The sequence below is a fragment of the Strigops habroptila genome, chromosome 1 (assembly GCF_004027225.2).
Source record: "Strigops habroptila isolate Jane chromosome 1, bStrHab1.2.pri, whole genome shotgun sequence".
Classification (NCBI taxonomy): domain Eukaryota; kingdom Metazoa; phylum Chordata; class Aves; order Psittaciformes; family Psittacidae; genus Strigops; species Strigops habroptila.
Window position 1 is genome coordinate 119,484,487 of NC_044277.2, and position 24,725 is coordinate 119,509,211.

General features: G+C 40.7%; 1 protein-coding gene across 1 annotated transcript; it reads left to right on the forward strand.

Annotated features, from left to right (window-relative positions):
• Positions 1-4,635: 4,635 nt before the first annotated feature.
• CROT (carnitine O-octanoyltransferase) lies at positions 4,636-22,821 on the forward strand. The gene is given in 17 exon segments (XM_030496929.1): positions 4,636-5,050; positions 5,733-5,856; positions 7,886-8,010; positions 8,911-9,092; positions 9,266-9,390; positions 11,808-11,916; positions 13,822-13,918; positions 14,012-14,138; positions 14,555-14,676; positions 15,298-15,381; positions 15,474-15,581; positions 15,876-16,006; positions 17,303-17,426; positions 19,547-19,625; positions 20,395-20,488; positions 20,661-20,780; positions 21,865-22,821. Coding segments are annotated over 16 exon segments (1,863 nt in total). The 5' UTR covers positions 4,636-5,050; positions 5,733-5,741; the 3' UTR covers positions 21,986-22,821.
• The last annotated feature ends 1,904 nt before the right edge of the window (positions 22,822-24,725 follow it).

Genomic DNA, 24,725 nt, shown 5'->3' on the forward strand with positions numbered 1-24,725 from the left:
CATAAAGCCAAAGGTAAAGAAACATTGCGTGCTCACAGCACAGGGCTGTTTTGACATTTCCCAAGTGAAAAGATATTCTATGGTGCACAGTCTAGAAATCTATGGAATGAGTCTTTGTGAACTGCAAGACCGTGGTATTTGCCAGCTGGACAGTCCACGACTAGAGAGGCTTCTTAGCCATCTAGCCACTTGTAAATCTTACATACTAGACACATCCCATTCAAGCATACCTGAGTTAACTGCTTGCCTGTAGATTCTGAAAGCCAGACAAAAAGCAACCCTATCCCCAGATGGCTGCCTACTCACAGAATTTAGATCTAAAGTAGGCAATTCACCAGCCTCCCAATAAGCACAAAGTGGACGAGGGAGCCTTGGAGTCAAACCATCCATTTCACTGGTACATATGGAGTCTGCTATTCAGGCCGCTGGATTGCTGACACCCAGACAAGCATCTGAGACATCTGGCTGGGAACATGGAAGCATTAACAAATCAGGGCATTAACAACTTGGCATCTGCAAACTTGTAATAACAGATCTGGCAGGCTGGAGGACAGTTAGTCAATAACATTCTCTGTTGGTTTTACCTTTACAACAGAAATGTAGAGCAGCCTACGGATACCAGCACGTCTCAGTGTCTTAAACATTGTGATCAAGTTGGATTTTCTTATTTCTGCAGCTGTATCAGTACCTTACACATTACTGCATCACACGTATGCTTGTTCATATTCATCATTCACATCATCATTAATAAAAGTAAAAAAAAAAAAAAAAATTTTCCAGGGTAGGTACTTAGGCTTTTTGGAAAATAATAGGGTCATGAAAAGAGGTGTCCTGTTGGAGAGAAAGCACACCCGTAACATGCATCGTAATATTCATTACGGGGTTTTTAGGAATATGGACTCAAATCCCTAAAAGTTCTCCTAATTCAGGGAAAAGCAATGGTGTGATCTTGCATTTAGGAGGTGAATAAAGCGCAGGGATAAACTCTGTAGGAAACCATGTCTCAGTAGCTCCTGAGTCCATGAAACTCCTGGTCTTTGCTTCTTGAAAAATAAAGCCTGAGGCAATCTTTTGTCATTAGACATTATAAAGTAATGGAGAAAAGTATGGAGTTATACTCAGTTTTTCTCTCTATTGCTCCTATTTTTTGCAGCAACGTATCACTCACGGCTGCATTTTTAGCAGATTACTCTCCAAATAGGTTAATGCCATTGCTAACATCTAAAAGCTGCTGCTGAAAGATATCTATATCTGCCTTTATCAACTGATACTCTATTCTCCAGAAAGCTGTCTTACCCATCCCTTTACTTAGACTTGAAAAAAATGTAGGATATTATGGAAAAACTTATTTGTGGAAAACTCGTAGCTGATGTGCTCACAGCATCACTAATGCAAAATTACTGAAATAAATATTAAAGTCACACAGCGCTCATTCCCAGTTTTACTACCTGGACCTTCCAGGGTGTTGAAACTACAAATATGAAGACCATGTGCATGCTTCAGAGGTGAACATGAAAAGGAGCAACACAACCTCCCCTCTTTCCATCTGTTTCTGCTGTTAGCCTCGTTCTGCTATGGCACAACTGCATAATCTTTGCTCAGATTTTTGAGGAAATTGTTACATTGAGAGAATGAGCTATGAGGAAGTCTATAGAGTTGAGCCATGAAGTGTGAGAAAGGTAAAATTGAATATAAAGGTAAAGACTGCTGATGGGGCCAGGCAGCAGCTCAAGGATCAAGAGGAAGGACATAAATGTGGAAAGATAATAACATCTCAAGGGAAAACAACAAAGTGCCAGACTGCAACATCAAGCGTGTGCCACAGGGAGCAGTGAAAGCTGACCTTTTTCCATCTACTAGCAAAGGCTCTGTAGGTGGTTAACATACTAATTTAGTAGGTCATTAATCCTGGGTATCTTTTGTGCTTATTAACCACAAAGTAACTGCTTTACATGTAACAGCACATAGCAAAAGGTGACTGAACAAAGTGGCCCAGGGAAGGAGAAATAGTGAGATAGGTAATGAGAAGCCATTTCGGCAGCGAAGGCGTGTAGCAAGAGGGAAGCAACCAGAAGGTGCCACCGCTGCAGACGGAATGAGGAAAAGAAGTCAAGGAACAAAGGCCTGTTCACATAAGCTGCAAGTGATAATGCAGTATAGCAATGCCGACATTTTGTTCTGAGCGTGGCAGGTGATGTCACATAAAATGTTTTAAAACTGATGCCAAAAGAAAGTGAAGAAAGGAGACGAAGTGATCCCTATTACGCCACCTTCTCGCCTTAATCTTTCTGCTCTAAAAATGTACAGTTAGATAATAATCTTTCTTTTTATGAATGGCAGAAGAACATGATTAAGGAGCAATTCAGCAGATGAACAGTTTATTTTAGCTACTTTGCTTTCACAGCACCTAGGCTAGGTGTGCTCCTGTGCAAGTACAATAATGAAGAACAATTGAAAATAAAACCCTTCCTATCTCCATCTCTACATGCTGAACAAGGTATTAGAATGTGTTAGTGTTATCTAAAATGTGTGGATGGAAAATTTTTGGCTAGGGCCCAACTCAGATAACATCAGAGCAATTCCCATAACGACAACTAAAAACTTTAAAGCAACATTTTAAAAACTTGCCATTTGCAATACAGAATATGAAACAGCAGTCATTGGTATTTCCCAATTACCAATGCTTCAGTGGTGGTGTGACCTGAAAGGAGTCGTTTAAGACGACCTCCCTCCCCTTGGGGCCAACGACCACGTTTGTGATACCCTTGTACTGAATTAAGGTGAAACAATACCAACCAACCAGTTTTATGATTTATTAATACAAAATACAAGGCATGTGGTTAGATATAATAACTCAACAGTGATTACTTTAACTGGATCAGCAAGTCCCATGTAATGCATTTTTATTTAGATCTAGTCACTATTCAATGAAAAAGAGAGAAGAGAGAGAAAGGGAGAAAAGAGAGAGAGAGAAGTATCACCACCCGTGGATCCAGCGATGTCTCATTGGTCCTCTTCTCACCAACGAGGGTATCGTTGGTGGTGGGAGCTCTCCCTCTGACCTGAGCCCTGCACTTTTATGTTCATGTTCTTTTGGGGTGTCCTCCATAATCTGCATACAAAGCGTAGAGGGCCATTACTCTGATAATGGGCATAGCTTAGTGAGCACGTACAGTTCCAAAGCTGCGGTTTCTTGAGGGTCCTCTGCATGGTCCATGTCCCCCATATCGTGGTGTCTGCTTTTCCAACTCCATCCTCTGAGTCAGCTCATCCTTGAGTCATCCTTTCACATTCCTGTGGAGGCTCATCAGCTTTCAACAAAGGGGTCAGAACAATCCTATCTACACAGTATCGAGAGCCAACATCCTTGTTATTTGCTTCGTTTATGCTCAAGACCTCCATGGTCAAATGCAAATTGTGCCCGAGACAAGCTCAGTTTCCTGTCTCTGACTCACACTATGAAATGTAAGCGGTGTTTGAGACAAGCTCCATGGCCAGGCTCTCACAAGTGGCAAGAATAATCGAGAGATTGTAGGATTGCAAGTTTGGTCTATCACATGCTGACTTTGCTACACTCATTCAAAACTAGACTTAGAGTTGTGAACTGAAACCTGAACTAAATCTTAAATACACTTAGAAATAGCAACTATTAATACAAACCCTTTGTTAAACTGCACTTTTTCAGGAAGAACTGTGTTATACCTTTGTTCTTTTGCACAGGCTACTAATGAGATTTTTAGATGAAGATGTGATTACCCTTGATTTTAATCTCTAAGCTGCCTTTGGACCTTTCCCCCTTGGAAATCAGTGAGATGGATCAAGCAAACATTAAGTATTAAAAAACAATGTGTGACAGGAACCTTTGATGAAAAGGGAGGGATGTTAAGTCTACTGTTCCTGCAAGGGAACAGGAAACAATAGGAAACTGCAGCCCTTATACAGCTTTTAGTAGCAAAAATGTCTGAAGCCTTATAAGGATGGACGTGAACAGTAGGGTCTACAATCTGTCGGGGTTATAAAGGGTTTCTGCAGGTCCTGATTCTCTGCCTGGAGGCAGTGATAGGCACCAGGCTTCATCCTCGAGCTTGGTCCAAACCTTCTATTTCATATAGAGACTCTTGCATGATGCAGATAGCCCCCACGGCAGGAGATGGAGGTGCATGTCAGGCTGTCACACTGAACTGCTTTTATTACTACTTCAAGACCTGTCTGAGCTGCCAGTCTTTAGTCATCAGCTCCTCAGGGCTTGGGAGCAGTTCAGAGCAACCAGGTTCCTCAGCAACAGTAGGAGAGGGGGAAATCTCTGGGTTGAGCCATAACTCAGTCACACATCACCTACGTACACATGCAGGAGGCAGAGACTCCTTCAGTGCGCTAAAGTGCAGTACTGGCGGGTGTTTCTGAAATTAGAGACCTTTTAACCTTTTTAACATTAACCTCGGCAAGCGAGACTGGGCAGGTCTCACTTGGCTTTCCCAGTCCAAGTGGTGCTTTGCCATGTGGTGAAGTGTTTGCTCCAGGATGTGAGGAACGCTCCAGACCGCACGGAGTCTCACTGCTGGTGGTTTGTGCTTACCCCCACTCCTCCAGAGCTGCAAGTCACACCCCACAAGCCTCAATCCCACACCTCATTTTAACAGGCGGGACAGAAACCCACTCAGACCTGCTCCACAGAAACGGGAGTCCTCGCAGGCTCCTGAGCTCTTCCCCGCCCACAGAGCAGCCCGGCCACTCACCCCTGAGCCGGGACTCAGGGGCTCTCAGCGGGGCTCAGGCTGCCGCCGGGGTTACAACCACAGCCCACAAGGAACGTGAGCTGCGCTCCCTCCTTTCTTGTAGTCACATCCCACCCCGGCACCCACGGCCCGCCCGGAGCCCAGCCGGCGGCGAAGCCATTTCAGGCTCCCGCCCCTGCGGCCCTGCAGCCACTGCCGCTCCGGCCGCCTCCTCCCGCCCCGCCCTCCTTCAGGCTCCGCATGTAATGGGGGCAGAGGTGAAAGCGGGCCCGCCCTGAGCTGGTTGAGGCGGCGGCGAATCTGTGCAGGTCAAGGTAAGCGGCGCTCTGCGGGGTGAGCGGTGATTTCCGCCGGTCTCTTTCATCGAGGGGTGCGCGGCGCCGGGGCAGAGGGCCGTGCGGGCGGCTTGGCTGTCGCCTTACTCCCCAGCCCCGGCCGCCAGGGCCTCTCCGGGGCAGCTCCGCGGTGCGGGCTCTGAGCTGTTGCGAGCACCGCGGTGGCGGCCCCGGGCCCTGCTCGGCCCCGGGCCGGGCTGGGCCGTTGTTCCGCCGGGCGGGGAGCGCTGCGGCAGGAGGGGTGCGGCGCCCGGCCGGGCCCCGCCGTGGGGAGGTCTGTGGGGGCCGGCGAGCTGCGTGGTGGCGCGGATGATTCCCCTTTCGCCAGGCAGCCACCGAGCTCGGTTGGCGGATGTGCCCGGGCTGGCCGGCTTCTTGTCGGGAAAGAAAGCGACAGGCCTCGAGTTCGTTAATCGCGACATACCCGGAGAAAGCATCAATAGCCGCCTGGTCGTAGTTTCCCACTGGTGTGTGTATGCCTCCTGTGACTTCAGGCCAGCAAGAACCTTTCGATCCTGGTTTTGTCAGGGGACGCTTCCTCGATACGTGTCTTTTACTGTGTAAATGGCTGGGTGGGCAGGGGGAAACGGGGGGGTGGGGGGGGGCAAGATACATCGTCTCATTCAGGCTTCGTTAATGGTGTGTTGATGCTGTGCTGCAGATCTACATCATGGAGAAGGAAGTTCTTGAACCCTCTGAGGAGCGAACGTTTCAGTACCAAGATTTTCTGCCTTCCCTGCCAGTACCTCCTCTTGATGAATCTTTAAGTAAATACCTTGATTCAGGTAATGACTTAATATTGTTATAGTAGCATGGCATGTGCTGTTGTAACCAGGCTAGTCTGAAGGTGTTCGTGATTTGTAGAGGCAGATTTTATCAATTGATGTAATTGGGGTGGGGGATCCAGGCAAGTTTAGAAATGCAGAAGGTCTTTTTCAGTTTCAAAATGGGAAATAAGTGTCCAGAGCAACTTGAGTAAGAGTTGCCATTGAATCCCTATTTGCCTTTCTTCAAGGGAATTGGATATCTAGGAAAGTTAATTTTTTGGTTACTTTTACTTTCCCATGTTTCTTTAGTAGTTTTCAGAACTTGGAGACATTGAGCTTTATTCTGGAACATCTTTGCATCTTATCATCTTACGTGTAATGCTACCAGAGTAAGACTGTGAGTTCTCTCCTTAGCAGAAACATATTGCAGCAAAATTTCCCTTTCTCAAAGTAGAAGTTAAGTTCACTCTTGAGTTCCCTTTTCTTCTGAGTGTAGTGGAAATAGCCCAGTAAATGGTAATAAGTTTTCTGTGGTGTTCCTTACATCATTGCTTTTGGTGCAGAATGTTGAAATGGTGGTTTTAGAGGAAAAAATGCTGTATGTGCATGCATGTCAAAAAATGTTTTCTTTTTGTTGTAATGCAGATTAACTAAAGTTGTGCTGTAGTAGTGAACCTGCAATAACAGAATTTCTGTTTAGAACTTAGTTTCATAAATCCCTACTCTCCAAGTTAATAAATAACACTCTCATGGAGTGATAAAATCTGATAGTGAATTTGTTTTCTGATTCTGAACTGTGTTTTCACAAATACCTTATCACATGTCCTTTTTTTACCTGAGTTACTTCCTTGTACTTAAGTCATTCTATAACTTCATCATTGTTGATCTCCTTTAGTCTTGCTGGAGGTTGGAGGAAAGTTAGTCTGGTTTTTGTTGTTCTGCCCCTGTCTTCCCTTGTACAAATCACTTATAGCCAGAACATGTACAGTTTTAGACGCTAGCTCTGTGATTCTCATTGCGTAAGCTTGTAATTTGTTTAGTCTGTGAAGGTGAGTGGAGGAAAGGAGACACTTCTAAAGAAAAATTCAGAACCTCCAGATGACCCTTCATAGATGCTGTGAATCATTCCTTGGAAACTCCTGTCTTTCATTGATGGGATGAGGACCCCAGGCACTTAACATCAGTTAGGATACCTGTTGGTAAAGCACATGTCTGCTTAAAGCCAATCAACTGGAAAAGCTGGACAGAGTATGTTTTGGAAGGTGCCTTGTTAGAGCTTTACAGTAGCTACCTCTGCTTTGGATTCAGAATGACTAATCTTATTTTAAAGGTAGGCCTTGAGCAGAGAAGGTGGCCGTAGCCAAGTTATTTAGCCTTTCAGCTCACCGCAGAGGTTGAGACTTGGAAGCTTGGACTTGACCTGAGAGTATGAAAACCCAAAGTTCCAGCTTTCCAGAGGATTCCTTAACTATGCAACTGAAGGTGTCTTTCATGGGGTGCTTCTTGTTCATGCTTAAAGGAAGACCAGGTCTGTGGAGGGATCTGGAGAAAGTGGCAAGACAGAAATTTCACTGAACTCTAGTGAGAAAAGGGCTGAGTTCTGCTACTTCCTAATAGTGCTGCTGATCACATAGTTTTTAAATGGAAAAGAGGCCCTGTAGTCGTAAAATCAGGTAAGTTGGGAAGGGTTCCTCTAAGCAGCCTTCCAATATCTGAAGGGGACCTACAAGGATGCTGGAGAGGGACTCTTCATCAGGGATTGTAGTGATAGGACAGTGGTCAATGGGGTCAAGCTTAAACAGGTTTTCAGCAATTGCTTTCATCTGTTAACATCTGTATTTATTTGAAAATATGTATTTATGTTTCATTAGAAAACACTGATCTATTTACGGATTTTTGAAAAGGTGTTTTTCCTTCAAATATTTGTTTTAGAAATATAAATGTTGAGTATTTTCATCCATTCTGTAACCTGTGGATATCTGAATTTTGAAATAAATCTCAGTATATATGCAGTTGTCTTTAAAATAAAAACATTTCCTTTTTACAGTGAAGCCATTTCTTAATCAAGAAGAATATCAAAGAACTGAGGATATAGTTAAAAAATTTGAAAATGGGATTGGGAAAGAGTTGCATCAGAAATTACTGGAAAGAGCTAAAACAAGAAGGAATTGGGTATGTATTTAGATAAGTAAGAAATCATAATTCAACTTCTGGAAAGTTGGTTGTTCAGGATATAATTTAGAGAGTCATTTAGCTTTTTTTTTTTTTTTTTAATCTTAGGTTCTTCCTTATATCTGCCGCTTTGCCTATGGATATGAACACATTCATTCATATATGTGTGATTTGTTTTTCCCAAGGTTGAGTGGCTAAGAGAACTCACTAACTGGAATGTTAAGTTACCTGCCAGCTTTTGAATGCTTTGTCTGTCAATCTCTTTCTATCACCTCCATCTCTCCTCTCTCCACCCTGCCTCTCCACCCAAAAAAAAGAAAATGGAATTTGGAGTTTGGTCCCTATCCTTTTCTTTCCTGAAGGAAGCTACATGGTAGCATTTTTAAAGTTGCCTTTCAACAAAGAAAGGGATATAAGGGGGGTTGTCACCAAGCGGAATTCACTAGAACTTTGTAAATCTTAACATGACACACTCCAGAGTGGGGGGGTTTCAGATGAAGATAGAAAAAATACATTAGGAATTGTCTGTCCCAGATCCTCTCTCAACACAAATCTCCTTTTGTTCCATTCTTCATGGAGTAATCTGTCTGATATTCGCATCAGCCACAGCTGACATCTGCAAGAGTTTAAGATGGTGGGTATTGGGGAAGAACTCTTTATCATAATTTACAGTTTAATAGTCTTAAGCAGTATTGAATTTTATTTCAAGCTTGACAATAGAAGAGCTAGATATGTTGTTACCCTCAGCAGTTAGTTTTGAACCACTGTCCTGCCTTCTGTTTTATAGGAGCTACTATTCAAAATATTAAAAAAAAAAAAAGTTAAAACAGTTGAATAACCAGGTGATTATTAAAGAATTAATGACTAAAAATTCTGATGCTAGACATTTTTCATTTTCAGCTGGAGGACTGGTGGCTGAATGTGGCTTATCTTGACCTTCGCATATCAACGCAAATACACTGTAATATAGCAGGCCCTGGTCCCTATATTGAAACCTGCTGGCCACCAAAAGAGGGCACTCAGATAGAAAGAGCATCTATAAATATATGGCACACTCTGAAATTCTGGGATCTGTTGCGAACGTAAGACTTTAAGGAAAAAATAATTATTAAAATGCTAATGGTCTATGTGTGCTTTAGTTGCAAAAATATGTTTATGTTCATGTTTTGCAGTAAAAGATGGGTTTGTCTTGCCTTGATTTACTTCCATAATTATAATCTTTCTTGTTTAATTTTTGTTCGTTTGTTTACTGCAGAGAGAAGGTGCCTGTCGAGAGATCTGCGGATGCTGTTCTGGACATGAGCCAATTCCAAAGGCTCTTCTGCACTTGCAAAATTCCTGGCATTACCAGGGACTCAATCAACAATTATTTTAAAACTGGTAAACAAATGCTTTTGTATTAATAGGCTAGTGGAGTGGTCATTTTAACCATAAAATACTTGCTTCCTCGAGATCTAAATCAGATACTCGTTGAGTGCTTATATAAGGAATCAAAGAAAATGCCTAATCTATGAATGCCCTTTTTGGTCCAATATTTAGTCCTTATACAATAGATTAAAAGAAAACTCTGCTTCAAATTGTATGTTACCAGCCTGATGCCTGTAATAAGTAAGCCAACATTAAGAATTGAAAAAAGACAAATTCCATGGGTTTACACATGTGGGTGGATTCCTTGTATTATATGGACAGAATATCAGCATCATTACTAGTTGCATCTTTTTCCACAGAATGCATTTCTTAAGTGTGCTCTTGTGCATCCTGTTGGAATAATTCTTACTTATTTTTTATCATTGTGCTGTTTCTTGACTTGGTCAGCTTCTTCTGGTTTCAGTCTTGAAAGTACTCCTTAATGCTGATTGAAGTAATTCTCTTAAACTCCAGGTTTTCTGGGGTGCAGGATCAAGAGCTAGAGTAAGAGTGTACTGTTATTATTCATCCTCCACTAACAAGTACTGTAGTGTTAGTAATTGACTAACTGAAATTGTAACACCTCTCCCACACAAGTTCTGATGCATCCAGAGTTGTTCGGCACTATCACTCTAGATAAGCACTGGAGATGTAAATTCCTGTAAGACTCAGGAAGGTATTGTCCTTGTTCCATAGAAAATATGTAAGGAAATCTCCATACCACAGGATATGATGAAAAAATGAAGCCTGGAGGCAAGTTTCAAGGGTTTCGTCTTAGTGCTACAGTCGAAGAGTCAGTTTAAATACCAAAACATAGAAGAAACATTCAAATGGTGGAAATTCAGTTTATTCTGTTATGATCACACTTAATACGCAAAGCTATTATGCTGGGGAGGTACCATTTGTGTCACTCGTGCCTTTTCTGGGTCATTAAGGTTTGCGCGTGTCTTGAGATAGATAGAAGGAATCGCCATCTGGATAGGGATCTTGTTTCTCTCCTTTGGCTCTGGAGGGAACTGATAGGGTCTAAACACTTGAAGTAGTATACAGACTGCAGAATAGAGCACCTAAAATTTGACAGGTAGTGTCAACTTGGAGTCAGAGACCACACTAAAAGCCAAGAGAGCCTGATCAGTGGAACCTGGAGAGCTATTTGGTTCAGCCTGCAGCAGATGCTTTAACGAGAGCACATGAGTTCATTAGATGGTAAGTGTATTGGGTAGATCTCTGCCAACTGTAGTGAGATCTCGGGCATTTAATTCATCTGTGTTAAGTTTCAAACTTAATTCTACCCCTTGCTTCAGACAACTCAGGTTAGGAGGATGCTACCAAAAGTAACTGAACTTGATGTCATCCCTTCTGATTTATGTTAGAAATTAATTTCGTGATGATAAGGTTTGTATGAAATGACAGATCCTCACTCTAGAATGTCTTTAATCCAGTATCTATTGAATTGTGGTATCTGATTTAGACAGTAGGACCATAAAGATAAATGTGAAAGCTTTATAGATTAAGACTTGTGTGGATGCCTGTTCAGTTACATACTGAAAAAGTAGCATACATTTCTTTGGGTTTTTGGGCTTTTTTTTCTTTTTTTCCCAGGGCACAATACTGGACTAGAAGAGCTGTACCACAGTGACTCAACTTGAGAAAATGTAGCCACATTTTGAGGGGGGGTTTAACATCTGGATTTTGTCAGAATCTTTTCCAACTTTATTTAGTCTTATTTCCAGATAGATGGTGATGCTATGCAAACATACCTAGCCTAGTATGGGCCAGTGCCGTCTGCGTTTCTGTATAGTGGCCAAATTGGTGTGTCAGTGTTCCCTTTTTACAGATTTGCATGTGCGCGTCAGCTCTGATTGACATGGTAGTGCACCTCCGATCTTGAGGTGGTTGCTCAAGATAACTGAAATTGGTTGCATGAGCACTGACAACTGAAGGACTGGATCATTTGCGAAGTGTCTCAGCAGCAGGCTTGCTGCATTGTATTCATCCCTTTTGAAAAACAAATAAAACTCATGCAAGAGAGAAATGTTGCTCCATCAGCTTTTAGCAAGCAACACTCATTTTGGCAGAGTGTTCCTGCCTACAAGATAGACAAATAAATGGCACTTGCTGCTGGGTAGTGACAATGACTTGAAGTAGTTAATAACAATGAAAGTAGTTTTCTGTATATTTTCTCAGATGGTTTTAAAAATGTCTTCAGATTTGCAATTGAACTTCAAAAGTTACTCTTTTTTTCTTTCCTGTTTTTAACTGTATGAAGTCTGCCTCATTTTGAATGAAAAAAACCAACAAAAAGGGTCTGCAGGACTTGCTTGTTTTTCCTGCATCTCACTTTATCCCCACAGATGGATTTTCATGTTTTGTTTTTTGTTTCATTTCAGAGACTGAAGGTGAATGCCCATCTCACTTAGTAGTCCTGTGTCGAGGTCGAGTGTTTGCATTTGATGCTATACATGAAGGCAGTATGCTGACACCTCCAGAGATTTTCAGGTTTTCAAACTACCTTGTTTCAAATGAGTTGTCCTATTTAAGTTACATAACAAAAGAGAGTCTTTCTATTCCCTCTGCCCCAAAGAATTAGGTGTGAGAGAGGCTACAGCTTCTCCTCTAGCTGAGGGTTCAGATTTGAGTAAATTTTTATTTCATGGATGGCAACTTCTTGCCACGAGGCATGATGGTCATGTACTGTTGTGATACACTCATAGAACATCATGTAGAAAGTCTGAATTAAGATATTTCAGTAGGAAACATCACTTTTATGTGAAGTTTCTTGGCATGGAATTCTTAGGATTGTAAGTAACATCATTCCTTTTCGGGAGCAATCCACAGTGATAATTGTCTCATTGCTGCTTAATCATTATTCAACATAAAGCACCACTATCATATTGATTCAGATCTAATACATGTGTGATCAATTTTCTCTGGAACAGAGGGGCTAGCATTCCTGTTGGTGAGTGTAGCAGAGTCCAGAATCATAGATTACACTGACTGACTTCCTGCTAGCTACACAGCAGTACAGCAGCATTTCACTTACATTTCTTGTCTTTGCACCAGACCTGTGACAACCAGCCATGGTTGTGGCTCTCTCATACTCCTGAGCTGCTGCAAAGGAATAGAGAGAAAGAATTTGGTTCCTCAAATACTAAATTTCAGTACTAGTGCAACTGGCAATGTTTAAAGCTTTTCCATGCTGTGTCTCCTATGTCCCAGTAGCATATGGAGGTGCTGGCTTTTCAAATTGTCAGTGCAGTTGTGGCCGCAAGGTTTCCTACTTGCACACAGAGGTAATTTCAGCATAAGTATCTTGTGATCGATTTTTGGATCTTTATGCATCTACTTACTAAAAGGGTTGTGCATTTCATCTAGGAATAACTTACTGCGTTTGTCAAAGTGTTATTTGTAGAGCAGAACAGAAGACTTGTAGTTAAAATTGGTAAAAGGTGGATGGCCAAAATCCTTGAGTAAGGTGAAAACTAGTTAAAGAAGCTGATAAATCACTGTTTTTTGAAAGTCTGGTATTTTAATACTTAAGATAGTTCAACATCTGTATTTCTAATTTCTATAGTTGTACCTGTTAGATCAAACAAGTAACAAAAAAAGTGAACACCTGGAATACAGGCAAAAAAAAAAAACCCCTAAAGCTTGCTATTGAAAGGGCAGGTTGGTTTTGGTTTGGTGCGCTCTTTTTTTTTTGTCTTACATTTTTGATAACTGTGTAACTGCTGATCAGTAGTGAAGTTTAATGGGCAAGAGTGCCAGAACAAAGGACAAGCCATGTTAAGCACTTGTAATTTGTGGAGTTTCTTTAGCACCAAGAACAGCATGTGGAAAACTGAATTTACAATCTAAAAATGAGCTGTTAATAGCTCTTCAAAGGGAAAATGGGAAAATGCAAGGAAAAGGTAGTAAGAGAAGTATTCTTGTGTAGTTCAGCGTCTACATCTAGGATGTACTGTAGCTACTGTTCTGATTTAAATTCAGGGTTTGTCTTGAGTGGAAGTTTTGTCTTTTAATCTGCTAGTTGCTATAAAAGCTGTAAAGCTGCAGTATTGCAGGTGCCTGCTGCTTGGGAAAGTTTTATCTGTACTGCTGAAGTCTTAAATCTAGTTTCAAATTAAGTGCATAATAACACTTTAGGACAATGCTTGTTTACATGTAAACTTTTACTGTGCTTGTAGCTGCAATTTGAAATAACCATTAATGACTGAGAACAGAACAGGTCTTCAACTGCTCGTAGAATCTGAGGGAGCTGATTTGTGCTCCCTGAAGATTCACATTAGCTTGTGAATGTGAAATAAAAATTCCAGCTTGGCAAAAAAGAGAGATTAAAACGTGACTTTTACCTTCTCTCCATATATTCTTTGCTAACTTCAGTTTTTGAAAATCTTCTTAAAGGCAACTTACACATATACAGGAAACATGCCTTAGTGAAACCAGAATGGACCAGGACTGGCAGTCCTTAACAAGCAGTGAAAGGACAAAATGGGCAGAGGTGGGAATATTTCAACAGCTGATTCCTGAGAAGAGCACTGTGATCACTGGAAATACATAATTTCACTTAGCTTTGTCTTCTTATGCTTTCCAGTTACGTGAATATTTGATTAATCTTGATCCAAAGAACTTAACTCTTCTGGAAAAAATTCAGAGAAGTTTGTTTACGGTTTGTCTTGATGATTCTAGTCCCCATGCAACGCCTGAAAACTCAAACCGAGGTAGCTAAGGATTTTTGATAATTCATAACTGGTGGTCTTTACATAAAAATCTCTTCTGCATATATGCGAAAGTAGCACTTCTTGCTCTTTCAGAGCACAGAAAATGAAGCAGATAAATACGCATATAATGCTTCTTATTGAATACTTAAATAGTTTGAATTTTTTAGGACGTTGGAAGTGGGAATGTCTGAAATCTACCTTCATTATGTTTTAGTCCTCTATGCCTCAGGGTCCTCAGAAATACAGTTTGTCACTTGTTATCACGCTGTAATTTAAAAACTTGGGGCTTATAATCATGTTTCATCTTCAACTGGATGAAAGTTTCTTATCTCTTAGGAGGACTCACCATCTTAGTGTAGGCTTGGTTTAGCTGACAGATGTTGGCAATGTGCTCAGTGGATTTTTAAAACCCACAGTGTGTAACTTCTGGCTTTAGGTTACCAGGATGGGGCTAGCAGGTGATCCAACTGTACGCTGGGGAGATAAATCCTACAATAGCATATTCTTTTCCAATGGAACCTGTAGTGCATTCTGTGATGTAAGTTGAAATCTCCCCCCCCCTGTATGAGCCTTTCAAGTATTTATTTACTTCCGTTTTCCCTTTCAGAATAGTAATTTTAAATGCTCAATGTGTTTCTCCGTAGTATAGCCTGGTTTACCAGGCACCTTGTCTGGCAAGTTTCCAAAAGCTTTCACAGTGTTGGGTATTACACCGTACTTGAATTAAGATCATGGGATCTGAAATCATAATCTTATTTTTAAAAGTATTTAATGAGGGAGTTCCAGAGGCACAAAGTACATTGCACAAGCAGGTTTAAAATTAACTCTTTGTATGATGTAGCTATTTGAACAGCTTTGGTTTTTGAACTCAGATTTTTTTTAAAGTCATTATCGAGTGGCCAGAAGGGCCTACATGTGCCCCAAATCTACTTTTCCACAACAGTGGCATGTCGTGCCTCCCTGTCTGCAATGGCCTGGCAGGAAGCAGTTGAAACAGTGGGTGGACTTACAGTAGTTCTGTATGCATTGCAGAACTAGAAAAACAAGTCCAACGTTGTGCTGTAAAGCTTTGGTCTGCAGGTAAAAGAGTGGGCTAGGGGAAAAAAAGGAATCTAGCTGTTATGCAAATAACATGGTATCTTGTTTTATATGATTCTAGCATTCTCCTTTTGACGCCATGGCTTTAATTTCCATGATGCATTATGCCGAAAAGAAGATTATTGAAAATGAGGGAAAATGGAAGGTATTTATTCTTTAAACTTTCAAGTTTATTAGTTACTGTGCCTTTTCTTATGGATAACATTTCCTGTTTTCTTTCTGTCCGCATCCTTGCAGGGATCAGATAAAGTGAGGGATATTCCATGGCCAGAGGAACTTGTATTCACAGTGGATCAAAAAATCATAAATGAAATCGGGTATACTAAAGAATTCTATTACAAAAAGGTAGAATTCCGTGCTGCTTTTCTTAACTGTCACTGATTTGTTGTTTGGGTTTGTGGTTTTGTTTTTTTTTTTTTTTTTTTTTTGTTTCCATTCTATTTACATGTTTTTAGCTGGTCTTTCTCCATGCTGGAGAACAGGGATTAACATCTTAATGATTACTCAATGAATATCAGGGGACTTAACACCATGGTTAAATTTGTTACATTGTTGGTTTATGTTGTGCGTGTTTTATTCAAGTGGACCAAGCTGTCATATTTCTTGACTTCTCTGATTTTTCCTCCCTCGGTGCAACAGGTGTCTGACTTGAACCTAGTGAATTATGCCTTCACATCCTTCGGCAAAGCATTGCTTAGAAAGAAGAGATTTCATCCTGATACATTTGTGCAGCTTGCCATTCAGCTTGCTTATTACAAATGCCATGGACGGTAAGAAAATTACCTAGATTAGGAATAAAAAACTAGTTTCTTGAGTAAAGGGGTGGATCTGGAGGTATAATGCAGTGGCCTTGCAATGCCAGTATGTAATTTGCTACAGTGATACACGAATGAAGTGAGGTTTTGTTAAAGTAACAGTTGCATAGGGTTTTAGTTTCTGCCATGGGGCTTGTACCCTTGGCTTCAGAAGAATGGTGTCTTTGTGCCCATGAATTTAAATACTGTACTTTGTACAGTAAATATTTGGGCAAATACCAGATGCACAGTGGGTCACGATTCTTTAATGTCAAACAGTTGCTCAGTTGGAGAAGGTGCAGCAGGTGAAAGCCATCAGTAAAATGGTTAGTTTTTCCATGCCTTTAAAAAGTCACACAAATATCAGTGCCTCACTTTCTTCAGCAACACTAGATGTGAAGGTCAGGGCAGAATAATAGAGATACAGATGGCAACCCTCCAAATGCCTGGTGCTGCATTTTTGGGTGTGTAATTTTGTTTTGTATTACTGGTAAAAGGCAGCATTCTTTGTGGCATTAGTGTTCCCAAATTTCTGTTTGCTAACTAGCACTGATTATAGCTTGTCTAAGTCATAACTAACCTGGCAAGTATTGCTTGCTTCTGAAAGAGAAAGAGAAGGGTTTTGTCACATGAGCATGATGCTTAATCACTGGAGATGCGTATCTCATCATAAGAAAGGCTGGTAGATCTCAGTTTGCTGAACACTGGAATAGATTTATTGTCTGACTAAAGTAGCCTCTGTAAGGTCTGTTCTAAACACACAAATAAGTTTAATGTAACTTGTATATTAAATAGTAGACTGTCATAGGGCTGGGGATTCTCCAGGTAAAAGCTGGGTGGGTGTCAGCATGCAACAGAGAAGGACTTGAACATTGGGACACACTGCTTATTTCAAGTGTCTCTCTAATTTTTGAGGTTTTGGATGGTGTAGATGGTTTCTTTAAGGAAATAGATAATGGAACTGAAGCTTGCATTATTTCAGTTTTTATGCTAGAGGCTGGTAGATCTGTAGTCTGCAGAAAACAGCCATGACAACACAGTCTTTCTCAAGGTATAATTATAGCACTGGCACTTTTTCAGTCGTCTGGCTCATAAAAGCTTGTAGACTTCCTTTGTGGCTCTTTTTCAGACACACAGTTTGAAGAAAATTGGTGTCTTACTGATACTTGTAACTGATCTAGATGTGTGAGATACTTGGCAGGGCTTTTTTTATTCCTTGAGAGAGCAAATAATTAAGTTAATGAGATCCTCTTCCCTTATTTTTCTTCTTAGCCCAGGCTGCTGTTACGAAACCGCCATGACTAGGCGTTTCTATCATGGCCGCACAGAGACCGTAAGGTCATGTACTATGGAAGCAGTGGAATGGTGCAAGTCCATGCTGGATCCTTCTGAAAGTGTAAATAGCGAAATCCTTCTTTAATCATGTATTTAGAAGGCCTGTCATTTGAGCTGCTTAAAACACCTTTTTCTGTTGTCTCATTAATGGGAGTAGGCCTGTTTCCACTGAGACAGATTTCAAATGTTGGGTTGCGTGAAGTCTGGCTCTGGTCCTTGTGACTGAGGTGAGCTGTCATGTGTGGGTTTGTTTGGTTTTCTGTCCTCTTTACCTTTTGGTTGTGAGAATGTAAGTGTCTTGAGTTACATTCATGCCGATTTTCTTTTTTTTCCCACACCTCAAAAAGTAACTGCTTTGGAACCAATGTGTTCTGCCTGTGGAGTGGTTCTGTTGTTGTTTTAATTTTCAAGTGAAATCAGGAAATGTTAATCTAATAGTTGCGTCTCACAGCAGATTGAAATCTGTTTGTGTCCTAGTGGCAACAGGGATGTATTCCAGGTTTTGTCTCTGAATAGCTGAACTGGTGACCTTTTCTTTTCCCAGCAACTACCCTCTGGTGCTTGGCTGGCAAAGCCTGTCGTGCTTTACTTGCCAAGTGAGAGCTGTACTAAAGCTCTTTCTGTTGGCCTCTCTGCACATTTCTCAGAGCCTGAGAATGAGTCAACGAGAAGATTTTTGAGACAAAGGGCTCCGTATCCATAGGAAATTCAAAGGTTCTATGTTATTAATGCATCTAAGAAACATACAGGAATATAGCTGTCAGGGAGTATGTGTGATCAATAGTTATAGTCTTCAAGAGCATATTTTCCTGGTCTTCACTGGCTTCTTTTGGCATGTGCTGCAGCTTTAATATTGTAATTTCTAGCCATTATTGAAAACTGCTTTCCTATTGCAAATATGGATTCTTCTTATTTCCCTGCACTTCAGTTATATTCTAACCAATTACACACTTCTGTGGATAATACACGTAGAGGTTTGTTACTTCCAACACTAACTGTAGCTTTTTTATCTTTGTAATTTTAACTAGCATCTCCAATTATCTTCCTGTTGCTATTTTTTTATGATGAACTCTTGAGGCTTAAAGAAAGTGTTAAATCTGTTCAATAGTATTGAAGTTAGGATGCTTAAAAGTCTGCCTTTAAGGTACTAGAAAATACCTGAAGTTAAGTACTTCAGAAAAAAGTCCTTTTGTCTCAACTTTTCTTTTGCCCTTTGTGACCTTAGTAGCTTGATTTTCATTGAAATGGAGTGGCTGCTGCCCTTATTTCACATTCTCTGCTGTAGCCTCTTGTGTAATGAATAAAAGGGTAAAGGTTGTGTCTTAAGTAGTAAAAGAGCTAGTAAGATCCAAGATCGCAGAATTCCAGATCTTGGGTGTCTAGAGATGTTTCTCTAGGCCTCCTCTACTAAAATACATTTTCATTCTGTTCTCTCTGGTTTTAATATGTAAGTTTCAATATAAAATTGAAAAAAACCCATGATGTTGGACAGAACTACTGTCGTGGAAGTAGTATTTCAATTGGCAAAGAAAATTTTGGAATGCAATTGGCATCTGTGTATTTTTTAGTTAGGGTCTTTTTTATTTTCTGCTTTTGCATCAGATTTTCTTAATTGGGGGTTTTTTGGTTTGCTTTTTGTTTTTGTCATGGAAAAAATGATAGAATAGAATGGAATATTTCGGTTGGAAGGGACCTACAGTGATCATCTAGTCCAACTGCCTGACCAGTTCAGGGCATGGTGAATGGTATAAATGCAACTACACCAGCCAAAAGCTAGCGTGCTTCTAAATAAATAGTACTGCAGGAAGTTTTGGGGTTTGATTACTCTAGTTCACAGTGGTTACTTGCAATTGTTTCAGCTTGTTTGGGAAGGACCATGCGTTGTAAGATATTGTTCAGTGCAAAAGTGATCAGAGTAACAGAGACACAGAAAACAAATGGGCAAGTTCTCCTGACAAAGGAATTTGGATTTGGGACAAATAGTTTGAGAGATGTTCTAATGTACATTTCAAGTTTCTCCATTTTCTTCTATCTAAAATTGCTAGAAACTGTGAAGGGGAAGAACTTGCTGATCTGTGATTCCTGATTGTTACTCATCTGGATTGTGGCTGTGGTTTTATTTTGTTTGAGTTTTGGGGTTTTAGTTGTTTGGTTTTTAATCCTGTCTGCCCTACTTTACAGACTTACCAACGACTGCAGCTGATGCATCAGGCATTTGCAAAGCACAATAAAATGAGGAAAGACTGTGAGAATGGAAAAGGTATTCTGGGATCAAAATCTGTTTTTCTGGAAAGGGGATACCTTTTCTGGAAAGGGTGTATGCTAATACATTTTCTTTGTCTCTGTGTTTTCAATGCGAGTAAAAACTGCCCCTTAACACTTTATACTTCAATTTTGGGGAGAGGAACTAAAACCTAGTCCTTGCACCCTTTCTTGTACCCCGAATACAAGTTCACTTTGACTATTAGTTCACTTCTTCTGCCCAGCTAAACTTTATTTCAGTATACCTTCTGCTCAAATATATGCTTGGCTGGAAAGTGGGAAATAAGGCCTTTTGAGGCAGAGGAGAGATCTGGGTGAAATTCTAAGCCACCTGTGTTAGTGTGGTAAGCTACTCTGTGAATGAGAGAGTAGCTGGGAAATAATCACCTGATGAACCCTCATACTCTCTCCATCCTACTTGGTGAGTTATCTAGGCAGTTGTGGCCCTAAAAGCCTTTACACTTTGCCCATGTAATTGCCACTGGGCCAGTTTCACTGCATGGAACTCCTCCTCCGTGGCTGAAATGGAAGTTTTCTTGGTTTTTCTTTTCCACAGGAAATGTGCTGGGTTTATATTACTTAGTTCATTTGCATTTGGGCTCAGTGTTGCAAGCTGAAAATGATGAAAGCCTCTTAGATCAGATATTTGGGAAGTGTGTTTGTATGCTACTTACCTGTCCTTCAGATGGTATTTGAACTACCCAGACCAGAAGCAGAAAACCAGAAATGCTGCTGTTAATGATGCAGTATTGGCATTTATTTGACAGGCTTTGATCGTCATCTTCTGGGTCTCCTCCTCATAGCACAGGAGCAAGGACTGCCAGTGCCAGAGCTTTACATGGATAATGCCTTCACAGCTAGGTAATTCAGAATCTTGTCCTGCAGGAAGTATCCTTTGATACTGAGGTCTTTGTTACACTGGCCATACGCATGCTGATTTCTTGATCCCTATAAAAAAATAACTTTTTTGTAAAACTCACTTTGTTTTAAATTAACTTTTAAAGTGCTGCTTTTGTTTTGTGCTCTTTCACAGCGGAGGAGGTGGGAATTTTGTTCTTTCGACTAGTCTGGCTGGCTACATGAGGTTTACTGGATGTGCAGTCCCTATGGTACCTCATGGCTATGGCTTTTTTTATTCCATCAGAGATGACAGGTAAAGACATAATTTCATTTTTGTATGGTTCTGTCTCTGTCACAAAGAGAAAGGCGGCTAACAATGAGAACGAGGAAAGTAAAGGACAGAAGAAACATGGCTGAATGTGTCAGGAAAGGTTGAGAAGCGAGGTACACGAGAAGAGAGGCATTAACGTTCTGGGAAAGCATGTGTAGGAGGAAGGATGAATGGTGGAGGTGAAGTGAGCACCAAGATACTGACAATAAGCAGAAAGAAAAGTGTGGGGAAGGTGAAAGAAGGGAGGAGCAAAAGGGGTGAAGTTACTTTAAAATAAGCTTTCATTTTAGAGATAGTTAAATGTAACATGCAAAAGTGTGTTTTAAAAAGTAGCAACTGACCGAGACCTGTTAGAGGACAGGTGAGCACACTGTCCCTCCTTCTTGGCAGTGACACACATCTCTTGACTCAAACCAGGCCTCTCTGAGTAACAAGGAGAAGCTAAAACATTTGGCTTCACTTCTCATAAAATGGTAGGATTTGGAAAGATCCAACCTTGGTTTATTGGTCTTGTGGACAAAAATTACTGCTTCTTTATAAAATCTGATAAACTACTTTGATTATAAGATGTTGAGGTAACTTCCTATTTTGTGATTTAGATGTTTTTGAATGACTTCTTCCTAAAGCTAAATATGTATTGTGTGCAGATTTGATTCAGTCCAAGAATGCAAACCACTTATACTTGGATCAATGGCTCTGTTAAGATAAATATAACTAAATAAAGATTTACCTTTTATTAGGTAAATAGAAAAAAAAGTACTTTAAACCTTGAGCTAGTTGCAGAGAAGAAATATAATTCACAGTATTTTCAAATATAAGTGGAAAAGTTCTGTCACCGTTTATGTAGAAATGGGTATTAAAGTGTCTAGTTTCAAGATCTATAAACAGCATTCCGTTCTGAAGGCATGAGGTATCTGAGTCCTCTTTGAATGTTGAGATAGCGTATTTATGTGACAATTTGCTTCAGGATTTATGTCCATAATTTCACATTTCAGGGCAACTTGTGTGACTTATCCTAGACCATGAGAACTAAGAGTAGTAACTTCCTTGTTTTCTGTATTGATAGGATTGTTACTACCTGTTCTTCCTGGAAATCCTGTCCGAAGACTGATGCAGAAGTGCTGTGTAGAACTGTGTTCCAGTGTTTTCAGGACATGATACAGTTAACAATTGCAGCTCAGCTGTAAGGTTGATAAAAGCCTTTACAAGTTCACAAGTTATATGTAGTACAAGTTATATGTAGTATAAAAGAAATGCTACTTGAGATTACTGTAACAGGAAAGTTAAGACATTTAACAATTTATGTGAAATCTACCTATTTTTATGGGATTTACTGTGGTGACAGTACCCCTTTTAAGAATAATGTAGCCATTTGCAACAATGCAAGCAGTAGTACCTTACTTAGGTGGAACTACGCAATATTAAAATATGCCTCAACAATGCAAACATACTTGAGAGATGGGGTGTTGGGAATGGAGAATTTATGGGAGATTTGGATTTGTGATCTTAGTAGTAACACATAGAATACTTGGTAGTCCACTGATGCTCTTCATGCCAGTGGAGCACTTAACTGTGTACTTAAGAGTAACCACACTATCCTCCTAGGTGATAATGCTTCTTAATGATAATGGTTTCTGAAATAGAAGGACTGCCTCTATCAGGCTATATTTATAAGTGATCTTTCATTCTTGCTATTGGGATTATACCAAATAGATGTTTGGGGGAAATATAAGTGGGGAAATTCCCACTACATTTGAAGTAAGAGAGCACTACAATCTGAAGTATTTTGAAAAAGGAGCTCTCAATAATGAAGACAGAAAGCAGCATATGAGTTCCAAACTCCTCAGAGTTTTCATCTTCTAGTGAACGTCTGGTGCTTTACACTAATAATAGACGATACAAGTAAGCACTGAATGAAGGTTGATACAGGTCTCAGGATTTTAAAACTTGATTCCTCTGTTTGAGCAGCTTTGTATTTTCCTGCTGTAGAAATAGAAATAAAATCAGCTTTGTGTTGATTGATTCATGGTGGACTGCTTAATGTGTAGCAAATCTCTTTGTGAAAGAGGGATTATCTTGGGGAAAGCTGAACTGGAGATTCTGAAGTACCCATTGTTTTCTCTAGTTTTTAGAGTTTTGAGAGAGATCAGAGATTATTATTTGATTTACAGAAACAACTGCATCCTCAGCTAACACTGAGCCACTCTCTTTGCCTCTGGAAGCTCTGTTGCTTTTTTCCCCACAGCAGCAAGAACAGAGTTTCCCCTCTTTATTTCCTTCCTCAAAGCCTGACGCTTCTCTGAGTAACAGACCAAGATGTGTTGTACTGTGTCTTGTTGCCTTGGAAAAGGGCCTTTGTCTTCCCTGCCTTTACTGGACTACTTGTATGTCCTGTCTCAATTAAACCTGACAACCATTCATTGTTTAATGGTTTAATTTGAGGTCTTCCAAAACTTACACAGAGTAAGAATCCATTCCTGTTATGGAGTGTTTATAATGACATGCTGTCTTTCTCAGAGGTAAATGACTTTCTGAAATCTCTTGGTCAGTGAAGGATGCGTCTTTATAATTTCTGTGAGATAGATGAGGATTTTGGACCAAGCTATGCCTGATGGATTTGGATTTTGTTTTGGGTTTGTTTTTTGTTTTTTAAGTTCTGTCTGACACTTAGAACCTTTCACCCCTCAGCTGGGTTAGTAAACCTGGTTGCAACCATGACAAGAACAGTTTGCTTTGAACACTCTCTTGAAACAGCCTGAAATCTGATGAAGGGTGTAATTTTGCATTTCTTTTTGCATTTGTTTTCCACACACCTGTTGCTGCCTCTCTGGGTATTTCTGGGACATTAGAAATCGTGGCAGAAATGGGGGAAAAAGCAAAACTACTTCAAGTGTATCGCTGAGAAAATGTCCATCACCAGCATAAGCAGAATTTCCTGTTCAGCTGGGACAGTCTGTGCCTTGCCTGCAGGAGCTGAAGACAGAAGTGTATCCAGAGAGAACAAAATGAAATTCCATGAGCTGTTAGAGCTGCTTGATATGTGCTGTGGATGCATGAATTCAGGAGCGTGATGTTAATTTCCCTCTTGTAAGGAGTAAAGCATTTTTGATTCAAAGTTGTTTATGCTCTATGGACCACATGGGACTAAAGCATAAAGTGTTAAACAGATCAGATCTCTTTTTTTGCCTATGTGGATTGGGGGAAATGTGTAATCAATGCAGAAGGAGCATAATGCAGCAGGGGCTCTGATTTCGGGCCAGGCTGGTTACACTGTGCAGTCCTGTTGTCAGAAGAGAGGCACAATTTGCTTCCAAGCCATGAGATGAAAGGAGGGGGTTCCAGGAATTGGCTGCACCCATTTGTGCATTGTCAAGCTGAGAATAGGAGCCAGGGTTCTGCAGTGGTGGGACTGAGCCAGTTGCCAATCCCAAGAGGCTTCCGTCTCTCCCTGCTCCGGGTTGCACGTGCATTTATTTAGAAACAGTCATACCTGGAGTAGTGCTTTGAGCCTGTCTGTGCTGAGGAACGCATCGCTACCTCCCTTCTGCCTCTGCATGCTGGTGTCTGTGCATAAGCAATAGCTACTTTCTGGCCGGAGACTGCTTTTCTGAAACTTTTTTGGCTTCTTGCTGGTGTACATCTCGCTGCCACACGATTCTCATCACTCACCAGAGCTTAGAGAGAATGCAAAGTTAGAACATGTCGTTACACTCAACCTGTAAAAGAACCCCCCCAACACCTGAACAGAGGAGCGAGGTCTCATCCTTTTTCACCAGTGCTCTACAGAAACAGCTTGCTGATGTGCTGGTGGAAGAGGGTGGGGCTCTTGAAGCAAATGTGCTTCAGTTATTTATGAGTTATGAGGCTTAAGGAAGCTAGCTGCAGAGTTTTACCAAAACCAGAAGTAACGAAACGTACTTTATAGTC